This window comes from Rutidosis leptorrhynchoides, chromosome 5, assembly GCF_046630445.1.
Source record: "Rutidosis leptorrhynchoides isolate AG116_Rl617_1_P2 chromosome 5, CSIRO_AGI_Rlap_v1, whole genome shotgun sequence".
NCBI lineage: Eukaryota > Viridiplantae > Streptophyta > Magnoliopsida > Asterales > Asteraceae > Rutidosis > Rutidosis leptorrhynchoides.
In genome coordinates, this window is record NC_092337.1 from 130,368,324 (window position 1) to 130,382,755 (window position 14,432).

The following is a 14,432-nucleotide window of genomic DNA, read 5'->3' on the forward strand; positions in this document are numbered from 1 at the left end:
GGCTATCAAGAAGCTGACTACGTTTCAGGTGTTGAAGGCGGTGCAGTGTTTCTTGCCGCCTGGTAGCGCGACCCAAAAGATGAAGACTGATTTGAGCGCTACCTGTGTCCAGGACTGCCAGCGGGCACATGAGGCCCTCGGCCAGATTAGTTTTGAAGATTTAGACAAAACTGTAGGGACGAGAAATCATCCGTGGAGGATATTGTAAATTACCAACCGTAGAGATATGAACTCGGTTGTGTTTTTTATGATTAGTGTGACTTCTTTATATCTTGTTACATATTGTGTATAAACTAGTTTATTTTGCTTTGAGTTGCGTATATTGTCATGACAAAAATGGAGGTATACCGGTGGTGGATGAAAGCTGAGCTTTGACCCTCGTCCATCCAGTAGATGGGTTTGTGTTTTGGAGCCGGTATTACATCGTGAGTAAGGTCGAGTTGTTTATACGGTAGAACTGGACCATCTATCATATGGTCAAACACCCTTGTTATCCGAGAAGGTTCTTCAAGGGGTGTCCTCCTACCAACGAAAGCTAGAAAGCATTTCTTCTGGCGGTAGGTCTGAAATATGCCAAAAGACTTTTGATTTTACTTGTGTCATATTCAGAGTCGTTACAGTGCATAATTATATAAAATGAAACTTTATTGATGACTTATACATAGAAATGATTTGAGCACATAAGTGTTTTGCATTTCTGCCATCCGAGTGGGTGATCAGTCCCCCCGGTCGCAGATAAGTTACACATGATATTTCTTCAAATGAAAGGTGTGCCACGGGCATTGTATTAGAACTCCATCTGGTGTCTCCAGGTGGTATGCACCATACTCGGTTATGCCGACGACCCTGTAAGGTCCCTCCCATCTTGGGCCCAATTTTTTGACTTCTTGCTGTCGGCTGGCTTCGTAGCTACGTAACACCAAGTCATTTAACTGAAAGTCCAGTGGCTTGACTTTTTTGTCATAGTGGTTTGCGATTTTTTGTTTCTTTTCGACTTGCCGGATATGTGCTATCGTCCACCGTTCTTCCAGAGCATCCATGTTTTCTCGCAATGCTTCATCGTTTTGTTGTTCATCGAATGTTGTTATTCGGTTGGTTGGGACAAGCACTTCAACCGGGATAACCGCTTTGGTGTCGTACACCAAACTGAAAGGTGTTTCGTTCGTACTATATTTCAGTGTTGTCCGGTGTGCCCATAGTACATGTTGGAGTTCATCCACCCATCCTTGCTGGTGTTTACCTAGTCTTGCTTTTATGCTGGCAATGATGTCTCTATTAGTGACCTCGACTTGTCTGTTGGCCTGTGGGTAGGCCACGGAAGTAAATGACTGTTGAATGTCGATGTCTGCACACCAGTCCTTAAATGGATTGTGTGTAAACTGTGTGCCGTTGTCCTCCCATACAAACGTTAAGATTTTTTGTCCTGTAATCGTGCTTAACAATTTTTCCTCGACCCATTTTGTAAAGTAGTCGATTGCGACTACTAGGAATTTAACGTTACCACACCTCTTGGGAATGGGCCGACAATGTCGATCCCCCATTTGCAGAACGGCCAAGCGGCGTGTATAGGAATCATTTTCGACGAGGGGATATGTTGATGGGAGCATGTATTTGACATGCCTCACAGTTTACAATCAGATCATATGTGTCCCGGTACATATGTGGCCAGAAATAACCCATTCTCTTGATCCTGCTAACTATCGTTCGGTAGCCGGAATGTGTGGAGCAGGCTCCTTTGTGCATTTCTCGTATTATCTCTTTGGCCTGCGCCGGGCCAACGCACCTTAAGTAAGGCTCTGTGAATGATTTCCTGTACAGGACGCCATTTTTAAAGTTATACATTGGTGCCCGAATTCGTATCCTACGGGCTTGTAATTTGTCTTCCGGGAGGGTACCGTCGGCTAGGTATTTTATGAAAGGTGTCATCCAACATTCTTCCTCTGTTGTGATTGTTTCCATGAGAGTATCCTCTTCAGTTGACTTTCTTTCCAGTACTTCAATCATAACTTTTTTGGTGAAGTGGTTGTATAGCAAAGACGCAAGCTTGCTCAAAGCATCTGCTTTCTTGTTACGGTTACGGGGTATTTGTTTTATTTCAAATGCTGTGAAGGTGTTGGTTAGTGCTTTCGTAAGTTCTAGGTATTTTTGCATCGATCTATCCCTTGCTTCGAAGCTGCCGTTTAACTGGCTTGCTACCAGTTGTGAGTCGACATAAGCTGTGAGTTGTCGTACATCAATACTTTTAGCCAAGCGTAATCCAGCTATTAGTGCTTCGTACTCGGCCTCGTTGTTTAAGGCGGCGAACTTCAACCGGATAGCGTAGGTTATTTCTTCTCCGTATGGGGAAACGAGGAGTAGGCCTATGCCGGCCCCCTCCTCACTTGACGCTCCGTCCGTATATAGTTTCCAGAATTCGTCGGTTTCCCTTCTTATGACTGTGGATTCGCCTTGCTTTATCATGTCAGAAGGGAGCTCCACCAGAAAGTCGGCTAAGACTTAGCCCTTGACCGAATGTCTCGGAAGGAAGGTGATTTCATGCTCGCCACATTCTATTGCCCATTTCGCCATTCTTCCGGAAATTTCCGGCCTAGTTAGGACGTGTTTGATCGGTTGGTCCGTGAAAACTTGAATCGGATGTGCTTGAAAATATCGCCGTAACCGCCTGGCTGTGTGCACTAAAGCATAAATTAGTTTTTCCATGGCCGGGTAATTTACTTCTCCGTTTTTTAATACTTTGCTTAAGAAATACACCGGCATTTGAGTTTTACCTCTGTCGGCAATTAGAACCAAGCTGATTACCTCGGAAGAGGCGGCAAGGTATACCGTGAGGGTTTCACCCGGTATAGGTGCTGTTAATGTTGGCAGTTCCTTTAAGAATGCCTTTACATCCTGGAAGGCCTTCTCGGCCTCATCCGTCCAAATGAAATCTTTTTTGCTCAGGCAGCCCTTTAACGTCTGGAAAAAGGGGAGAGCTCTGTCGGCGGCTCGTGACAGAAACCTTGTGAGTGCCGCTAGCTTCCCGTTTAAGCTTTGCACATCTTTTTTACTCTTGGGTGACTATCTTCGATTGCTTCGATGTTCTTCGGGTTTGCCTTAATTCCTCTCGGAGTGATCGTGAAGCCTAAGAAACGGCCTTCTTCCATTCTGAAAGAGCATTTTGACAGATTTAGCTTCATATTGATTTTGCGTAGCGAATCGAACGTTTCAATGATGTCTAAAATAATTTGTTCTTCTGTTTTGCTTTTTATGACGATGTCGTCCACGTATGCTTCGATATTTCGTCCTATTTGGTCCTGGAATGCTTTGTCAATTACCTCTTGGTATGTTGCTTCGGCATTCTTTAACCCAAATGACATTTTTGTATAGCAGAAAATGCCTTTATTTGTGAAGAATGTGGTCTTTTCTTCGTCGATTTCTGCCATTGGGATTTGTTGGTAACCCCTGTATGCATCCAGGAAGCTTAGGAACTGGAAACCTCAGAGGGACTCAACCTTCCAATCGATTTCCGGCAGAGGGTAATTGTCTTTTGGGCATGCTTTGATGATGTCCTTGTAGTCGACACACATGTGCCAAGATCCGTCTGCCTTCTTTACCATCACGGGGTTCGCCACCCATGTTTGATATTTTACTTGTATCATTATACTAGCATCGACCATCTATTGTACTTCATTGTCCAGGAATTCGCTCCGTTCTAACGCCATTGGTCTTTTCTTCTGAACGACCGGTGTGATGTTCGGGTTTACGTTTAGCCGGTGTTGTGCTATCTCGCGAAGGACTCCTGTCATGTCGGAAGGCTCCCAGGTGAAGACATCGATGTTTGCCGCTAGGAGTTTGCAAAGTGTATCCTTTGCGTTACTACTCAAAGCCATCCCGATTTGGATCCTTTGCTCCGGGTATTTAGGGTTTGGTGACACATAGCCGTCGTCATATATTGTGATGTTATCTGTACCTTTAAATATTTGCAAGCACTCAACCGGCTCCATCTCTTGTGTTCGAATGGTTGCTACGCCGAACGGGGTTGGAAATTTTAGCATGATGTGCACTATGGATGTGATTGCCCCAAATTTTTGCATGGCGTTACATCCTAGGATAACGTTACACCGTGAGTCTATTTTGACTATGGAGAATTCGATGTCTGCAGTACTCTGGAAAGGTAATGTTCCCAACACAACCTCCAGCGTGATGGAACCCACCGGCCAGGTTGCAGTGCTGTTGAATCCTGCCAATGGCGAAGTTTTGGCTTTCTTCCTCCGTCTAATGTTTTCTGGTAGCTGCAGAAAACAATGTTCAAACATGACTTCTGCCCCCGCACCGGTGTCGATGTATATTTGCCCAATTTGGCAGTTGGAGATGTGTGCCCGTATGATAACAGGGTCAGAAGATGGCTTGATATTGAATAACGAGGGGAAGACGATTGGTTCATGCTTCCATTCATCTAATACCCCTGATTTTCGTCATTGTCCCACGACCCATGAGTGGATCATATGCACATTAGCGTCGTCAGTGCTGTTTATGCTTGTTTCTTCGTCTTCCAGCTCGTCCTGTTAAGGTAGATTTCGGGTTTGAGTGCTTGATTTTGGAAAAAAGAGTGAATTGAATGTTTTAACTCCAATAATTGTGCGAACCCCGATTTGGAATCTGGATTCCAAGGGCGTAAAATAATCGATCAGATTAACCTTATTCGATTGAAATCGAATAAGTTAATATCTAAGAGTGGAGATTAATTCTGACGATGATCGGAGAATTGATCGGAATAGAGTTAACGACTGGAGTAATGCTACCGTAGTCGATTTGGGTAGAGTAACATTAATGCATCCAGTGTTGTCCGAATGAATGATCTAGTCAGCGTATTTATAGATATTATGGGGGAATTATGACGTGGCACATGTCCCTTTCATGGTTGTAACAAACTTTTCCAATCCCGAGGAGTGACGTGGCACCTGTCCCTTTCATGGGAATAATCGAGCAGATCCTAACAAACTTTCTTAGATTTATGGGCTGACGTGGCATGCGACTTGTTGGTGCATTTGTTCTGGGATCAAGTATTCGTTACGAGATGAAGTGTCTACTCCGGAACAGTGCACCTTCTCCGGGACGGCGTGCTTGTCCCGGGAGGGTATCTTTATGCCGGGTTGAAATATCGAACCGAGAACTGGTGACGGTACCAGTAGCGTGTCGGTTCCGGCTAAGGTATCACGGAGCTCTTAGTCTAGTCTGGGAAGTTTTTGCTTTCTATTTATTTAAGTGTTTCTTCACGGTTATAGTTATCATGACTGGCTACATGATAACGGATGATGTCGGGGGTTAGCCCTTCTTCCGGGATGTGCCGGGTAAGATCCTAGCCGGTTGCTACTTTGTTAATGTCGTTTGGAGATGGATCATTATGCGTATCATTACTTTGCTTTAAGCTTTTGACCTCACGGTCCATGATCTCGACAAGTTCCTCAATAAAGTGAAGTTTGTCATCGATGCGTAGTTCCTCTTATGGAATCACCATGCTCTCGTCGGCTAGGCATTTCTTCAGGTTGGATACATGGAAAGTGTCATGTATTCCACTAATTGCTTGTGGCAGTTCCAATCTGTAAGTGATAATGCTAAAAACGAACATATATTTCATAGCATTATTCCCCAAGAAAGACAAGCTTTTAGTTCCAATTGTTCTATTTACAAGTGATATTCGTTTAAATATTAAAAGGTGAAGACAAAAGACAGATTCGACGAATTGAAGACCCAAACGACCAAAAAGCTCAAAAGTACAAAATACAATCAAAGAGGTTCCAATTATTGATAAGAAACGTCTCGAAATTACAAGAGTACAAGATTCAAAACGCAAAGTACAAGATATTAAATTGTACGCAAGGACGTTCGAAAATCCGGAACCGGGACCAGAGTCAACTCTCAACGCTCGACGCAACGGACTAAAAATTACAAGTCAACTATGCACATGAATATAATATAATATATAAATAATTCTTAAAAATTATATATATATATTATATTAATATTTAAAATCGTCGGCAAACAAAGAGCCAAGGATGAATGAGCTGTAAAAACGAACTCCGCGACTTGCAGAGTTCGAAGGCCAAATGTACCGCGAGTCGCGGAGATTACCTGGACGAAAATTCCTATAAAAGCAAACGAATTCTGATCATTTTCATAATCCATAATCTATCTCTCTCTCAATATATGCGTAAATATATATATATATATATATATATATATATATATATATATATATATATATATATATATATATATATATATATATATATATATATATATATATATGATTTATATTTTAATTTTAATTTTAATTTTAAATCCTAATAATAAGGGTATGTTAGCAAATATTGTAAGGGTGTAAGTCGAAATTCTGTCCGTGTAACGCTACGCTATTTTTAATCATTGTAAGTTATGTTCAACCTTTTTACATTAATGTCTCATAGCTAAGTTATTATTATGCTTATTTAATCTGAAGTAATCATGATATTGGGCTAATTACTAAAATTGGGTAATTGGGCTTTGTACCATAATTGGGGTTTGGACAAAAGAACGACACTTGTGGAAATTAGACTATGGGCTATTAATGGGCTTTATATTTGTTTAACTAAATGATAGTTTGTTAATGTTAATATAAAGATTTATAATTGGGCGTCCCTATAAATTACCATATACACTCGATCGGACACGATGGGCGGGGTATTTATATGTACGAATAATCGTTCATTTAACCGGACACGGGAATGAATTAATAGCCACTAGAATTATTAAAACAGGGGTGAAATTATGTACAAGGACACTTGGCATAATTGATAACAAAGTAATAAAACCTTGTTACAGTTTAAGTCCCCAATTAGTTGGAATATTTAACTTCGGGTATAAGGATAATTTGACGAGGACACTCGCACTTTATATTTATGACTGATGGACTGTTATGGACAAAAACCAGACGGACATATTAAATAATCCAGGACAAAGGACAATTAACCCATGGGCATAAAACTAAAATCAACACGTCAAACATCATGGTTACGGAAGTTTAAATAAGCATAATTCTTTTATTTCATATTTAATTTCATTTATTTTATATTTAATTGCACTTCTAATTATCGCATTTTTATTTATTATTGTATTTAATTGCACTTTTAATTATCGTACTTTTTAATTATCGCAAGTTTATTTTATCGCACTTTCATTTATCGCAATTTCATTATCGTTATTTACTTTACGCTTTAAATTAAGTCTTGTATTTATTTATTATTTTACATTTGGTTTTAACTGTGACTAAAGTTTTAAAATCGACAAACCGGTCATTAAACGCCAAAAACCCCCTTTATAATAATAATATTACTTATATATATATTTGTATTTTTATAAAAGTAAACTAATATAGCGTTAAGCTTTGTTTAAAGATTTTCTCTGTGGAACGAACCGGACTTACTAAAAACTACACTACTGTACGATTAGGTACACTGCCTATAAGTGTTGTAGCAAGGTTTAAGTATATCCATTCTATAAATAAATAAATATCTTGTGTAAAATTGTATCGTATTTAATAGTATTTTCTGCTAAAATATAAAGCAATTTTATATACCCCTTAGCTTTGACATCAAGTATTTTTGGCGCCGCTGCCGGGGAACAATCTAGCTTAAAAGCCGGAAGCGCAACGCTACATAAAAAAAAAAAAAAAACGCGTCAAATTTTAAACTGTACCTGAGTTGAAAATTGGAACCCCGCGACTCGCGGAGTTTGCTGCTTGGAATACCGCGACTCGCGGAGACACTCTAACACACGTGACAGAACCCTAATTTCGCATTAATTACGGATTTTATAATTATTATTATTAATAAACCCTAATTACTTAATTATTAATATAATTAGTTTAAGTTTTTAAATTAAATTGTATTTTAAATTTTAATTAGTTTTATTATATATATAAATTAATAGTTTTATAAAATAAATAATATAAAAATAATATTTTTATAAAAATTGTACTTTTTACAACTTATAGTTTATTTTTATATTTTGTCCCTTTTTAATCGTTTTAGCGTAATATTTGTATTTTTAGCTCATATTTAGTTTTAAACTTAGTTTTTGCCATAGTTATTTTTACTTCTAGATTTTTAGGCTTTGCCGTAGAATTCCTTAAGTGCTTTTTCTTTAGACTAAGATTTAGGTACTTTAGAATTTTGCGACGCCTTTTTAAGTTTTAGTTTCTTTTTAAGTTATTTCCATTTGGGATTTAGTTTTTCCTGTAAGCTTTAATATTTTTAGACGACTTTTACCTATGTATCAATTATCATTCCAATTAGTAATCTCAATTTGCGATTATAATTTTAAGTTAGTTGTAGTAATAAGGTTAGGTTAGTCAAGTGTTTTTAAGTGTTATAAGTTTCTTTTATTTTTCCGTCACCTTTTATTTTTCAACCATTTTTCTTTTTCGACCTTTTTCGACGAACTCTTTTTCTTTCTTATTTCTCGCTATTCTAGTTTTAGGACATAGATTTTTATTCTACTTCTTATCTAAATTTCTTAAAATTACGAAAATTTATTTTAAGTGGTTAAATTGATAGACATCAAAATTTTCTGGTTCGTAGTAATAGTTGGATTTGTATGTGGACCGGGTTATTGGAGCCAAACAGTCCTCAATTATATTGAGACCAAACGAATCCTGCCCCTCTGCTGCATCTTTTGGCTATTCGAAACGTGGGCAAAATCAGAAAAGTCTATTGATTGGATAACTTATTATAATTTTTCTTTCCTTTTAAAAACTAATAGGATATACAGTGAATGCACCGAGCAAGACGTTCACCACCTTTTGTACGTTCACCATCTGTAACTAGATCAAGACATTTAGCAAATATTACCGCCGTTGATTTTTCTTTAGAATCGTCATCCAGTCGACCAAGTACTCCAGTTCAAATTTCTGATAATCCATTTTTTGAACCCGACCTCACAATTGAGAATTCGGAGAATATTCAGGGACGATTCATAGATCCTGAACCACTAAATTTTTCTCCGGAACCACCAATCATTCAAACAGAGATTGTTGAGGAATGAACCATTAAATCAGAATCCTCTAGTGATTCGGATTCAACAAATTCAATTATGGAGAATCTGGAACCTTTAAGTATGGAAGACCGAATGAGAGCTAAACGCACTGGCCAAGGTCACGCAATTACTCATCCAGACATTAATGCGCCAGATTATGAAATCAAAGGACAAATTCTACACATGGTGACTAATCAATGCCAATTTAGTGGTGCGCCGAAGGAAGAACCAAATGAACATTTACGTACCTTTAATAGGATCTGCACACTATTTAAAATCCGAGAAGTAGAGGATGAACAGATATATCTCATGTTATTTCCCTGGACTTTAAAGGGAGAAGCCAAAGATTGGTTGGAATCGTTACCTGAAGGGGCGATCGATACATGGGATGTTTTAGTTGAAAAATTTCTTAAACAATTCTTTCCTGCATCTAAAGCCGTAAGACTTCAAGGAGAAATTGTTACATTCACACAGAAACCGAATGAAACTCTATATGAGGCGTGGACTAGATTTGGAAATTTGTTAAGAAGATGTCCGCAACATGGGTTAGATACCTGTCAAATAGTACAAATATTCTACCAAGGATGCGACATCACTACAAGAAAAGACATAGATATAGCAGCTGGTGGTTCTATTATGAAGAAAACCGAAACTGATGCTTACAAAATTATTGATAACACTGCTTCCCACTCACATGAGTGGCACCAAGAAAAAGATATCGTTAAATCATCTAAAGCAGCTAGAGCCGATTCTAGCCATGACTTAGATTCCATTTCCGCAAAGATAGATGCTATGGAGAGACGAATGGAAAAGATGACTAAAGATATTCACTCAATACGAATTAGTTGTGAGCAGTGTGGAGGACCACATTTGACAAAAGATTGTCTCAGTATTGAATTAACAATGGAACAAAGAGAGAATATTTCATACATAAACCAAAGGCCTGGAAAAAATTATCAGAATAATTATCAACCGCCAAGACCGATTTACAATCAAAACCAGAATTATAACCGAAATATTCCATATAACAACCAACAAGGTCCTAGCAATCAACAAGTATCCAATAATAATTACAATTAGCAAAGACCTAATTTTCAAAACAAACCACCACAACAAACCGATGATAAAAAGCCGAATTTAGAAGATACGATGACAAAGCTAGTTGAAACTCAAACTCAGTTTTTTACATCTCAGAAACAAACTAATGAACAAAATGCTCAAGCATTTAGAAATCAACAAGCTTCTATTCAAAATCTGGAACAAGAAGTAAGTAACCTAGCAAGGTTAATAGGTGAAAGAAAACCGGGAAGTCTACCTAGTGATACAAATGCTAACCCCCGGAATGAAACAGCTAAAGCCATTACCACAAGAAGTGGTACAACACTTAAACCACCTGAAATACTTGAAACTTCGGATGAAGCTAAGTATAGACGTGTTCGGTAAGAAATTGACCCTAAGTATAGAGGATGAGAGTGTTACCTTTTCAGTTGATAGAGCAATGCAACAACCACAATCTGCAGATGATACATGTTATTATATTCAAACTATAGATGCACATGCAGAATTATTAGAAGAATTTCCAGAATTACAAGGAACAGGAGAATGTTCTTTAGGAGAAGGTAATGAACCAATTGATGAAGCTGAAATGTTAGCTACACTTATAGCTAATGGATATGAACCAACAACAGAAGAAATTCAAATGCTAAAAGAAGAAGACAGATATTGATACAAATCATCGATAGAAGAACCTCCGAAATTAGAGTTAAAGCCACTTCCAAACCATTTGGAATACGCTTATTTACATGGTGAATCTGAATTACCTGTAATAATATCGTCTTCTCTTACTGAAAATGAGAAATCACAACTCATTTCTGTGTTGAAAGCTCATAAACCAGCCATTGCATGGAAGATTCATGATATTAAAGGAATAAGTCCTTCGTATTGCACACATAAAATCCTTATGGAAGAAGGTCATAAAACGTATGTGCAACACCAACGAAGACTAAATCCTAATATGCAAGATGTAGTTAAAAAAGAAATTATTAAACTGCTAGACGCAGGTCTAATTTATCCAATTTCTGATAGTCCATGGGTAAGCCCAGTTCAATGCGTGCCTAAGAAGGGTGGCATGACTGTCATTACAAATGAGAAAAATGAGCTTATTCCTACTAGGACTGTAACAGGATGGCGTGTGTGTATTGATTATAGAAAATTAAATGACGCCACCAGAAAAGATCACTTTCCCTTACCTTTCATTGATCAAATGCTGGAAAGATTAGCCGGAAATAGTTACTATTGTTTTCTAGATGGATTTTCCGGATATTTTCAAATTCCAATAGCACCCGAGGACCAAGAGAAAACCACATTCACGTGCCCTTATGGTACTTTTGCTTACAAACGCATGCCATTTGGACTTTGCAACGCCCCTGCAACCTTTCAAAGGTGTATGATGGCGATTTTTCACGACATGATAGAAGAATGCATGGAAGTTTTCATGGATGACTTTTCAGTCTTCGATGATACATTTGAATCATGTCTAGTTAATCTGGAACGAATGCTTATTAGATGCGAACAATCATATCTAGTTCTTAATTGGGAGAAATGCCATTTTATGGTTAAAGAAGGCATCGTTCTTGGTCATAAAATTTCAAAAAAAGGAATTGAAGTGGATAGAGCTAAAGTAGATGTAATTGCTAAACTTCCACATCCCACCAATGTTAGAGGAGTTAGGAGTTTTCTAGGGCATGCCGGTTTTTACCGACGTTTCATAAAAGATTTTTCTAAAATTGCCACTCCTATGAATAAACTCCTAGAAAAGGATGCTCCATTCATCTTTTCAGATGAATGTATCAAATCTTTTAATATTCTTAAAGAGAAACTCACTAATGCGCCGATCATGATAACACCAAATTGGAATCTACCATTTGAACTAATGTGCGATGCAAGTGATTTTGCAATGGGAGCCGTTTTAGGACAAAGGATTGAAAAACGATTTCAACCTATATATTATGCTTGTAAGACGTTACAAGGAGCACAAACGAACTATACAACTACTGAAAAAGAATTCCTTGCTATTGTCTTTACTTTTGACAAATTTCGATCATATCTCGTTCTAGCAAAAACGGTGGTTTATACCGACCATTCTGCTCTTAGATACCTATTTTCGAAACAAGATGCTAAACCAAGATTAATCCGTTGGATCTTACTCTTACAAGAGTTCGATATTGAAATCCGAGATAAAAGAGGAGCAGAAAATCTCGCCGCTGATCATCTTTCTCGACTTGAAAATCCCGCATTAGAAGTTCTAAATGAATCGGCCATACAAGACAACTTTCCCGATGAATATCTATTGAAGATAGATTATAATGAAATCCCATGGTTTGCAGACTATGCAAACTATTTAGTATGTGGATTCCTTGAAAAAGGATTATCGTACCAAAAACGAAAGAAATTCTTCAGTGATATAAAACACTATTTCTGGGAAGATCCACATCTGTTTAAAAGTTGTCCCGATGGAATAATACGCCGATGTGTATTTGGAGATGAAGCTAGTAAAATTTTAAACCATTGTCACACAGGACCAACAGGAGGGCACTATGGGCCTCAACTAACAGCAAGAAAAGTTTACGATGCTGGCTTCTATTGGCCTACAATTTACAAAGACGCACACCTTCTTTGCAAATCCTGTGATGCTTATCAAAGGGCCGGAAAAATAAGTCAACGTGATGAAATGCCACAAAATGTCATCCAAGTAGGTGAAGTATTTGACATTTGGAGTATTGACTTTATGGGTCCATTTCCAAAATCTCATAATAATCTATATATACTCATAGCCATTGATTATGTATCTAAATGGACGGAAGCACAAGCTCTCTCAACTAACGATGCACGAGTTGTAGTCAACTTTTTAAAACGTCTTTTTGCAAGGTTTGGAACACCGAAAGCTTTAATAAGTGATCGGGGTACTCATTTCTGTAATAATCAACTTGAGAAAGTTCTTAAAAGATATGGAGTAACTCATAAAATCTCCACCTCATATCATCCACAAACAAGTGGACAAGTTGAAAATACCAACCGAGCTTTAAAACGTATTCTAGAAAAAACCGTAGGATCAAATCCGAAGGAATGGTCCATTAAATTGGAGGATGCACTCTGGGCTTTTAGAACAGCCTATAAAACTCCAATTGGAACCACACCTTTTAGACTTGTTTATGGAAAAGCATGTCATCTCCCAGTAGAAATTGAACACAAAGCATTTTGGGCTTTGAAGACATGTAATCTTGATTTACATGAAGCCGGACGTCTACGATTAAGTCAACTAAACGAATTAGAAGAATTAAGACATGAAGCATACGAAAATTCGTTAATCTATAAAGAAAGAACGAAGAAATGGCATGATAAAAGAATCAGAAGTTCAAAAGAATTTAAAGAAGGAGACAGAGTTCTTCTTTTCAATTCACGATTCAAGCTATTTCCTGAAAAATTGAAATCAAGATGGTCTGGACCATTCATAGTCAAAAGAGTTTTCCCATACGGAATGATAGAATTAATAAATTCAAATGGGATTGAATTTAAAGTTAATGGTCACAGAGTTAAACATTACATACATGGTCCGATGGAAGAAGACAATGAAGTTAATCACAATTTCAACTAAGTATAGGGGGTTTATGTATTTCTGTTAGAGTTAAATTGTCTGTTTTCGTGTAGTTCTCAAAAATAGAACCCGAATGGTCTTTCCGTAGCAGACCCTAAAGAACTAGTTTTCTCCCCCCATTCTGAATTTTTATTTTTTTAGGTTTTTACGAAATGAAGACTGCCTGTGAACTAAACCATGGTCTAATGCTACACGCTTTGATCACTAAACGTAATAATGACACACTTCCGAGTGAAATAGTATCAGTAATCAGAGAAAGATTGGACGGAGTAAGAAAAGAATCCAGATGCGAAGATAATAAGTTACAATTTGGTAAAGGAAAATCAAAATTCGCAGCGAAAAGAAGAGCACGACACCTAGAAAGATGTCACAAATGCGGAAAATGGTCACATGGAGGTAAATGTTCAAATAATCAAACCTATTCAAACACCGAACTTGTTACTTTATGCAGAGATGGACCGTTCATATGTTTAGAAGAAAAAACACTGAATGCTCGAGGTTACGCCTATGTAGCCATGGAAAACCAATTAAACCGACTATTTTATGAATGGGATAGATCGTATAACTAAGAATACTATCTCACAGGTAAGTCTGTACAGTTTTTATTTTTAATTTTTTTTAACCTTTTGATAATAAACGCTAATTTGTTCGCTAAAAAGTATTAAATTGGTACTGAATAAAATTAGGTTTGGCGACCGAAATTATTGATATCATACAAAAATTTATT

The 14,432-nt window shown here is 37.6% G+C and overlaps 1 protein-coding gene across 1 annotated transcript; it reads right to left on the reverse strand.

The window, feature by feature from the left end:
- Positions 1 to 1,572: 1,572 nt before the first annotated feature.
- Positions 1,573 to 2,460, reverse strand: LOC139849026 (uncharacterized). The gene has a single exon (XM_071838703.1). It carries the CDS (start codon positions 2,458 to 2,460, stop codon positions 1,573 to 1,575), a length of 888 nt encoding a protein of 295 aa, XP_071694804.1.
- Between the last annotated feature and the right edge of the window lie 11,972 nt (positions 2,461 to 14,432).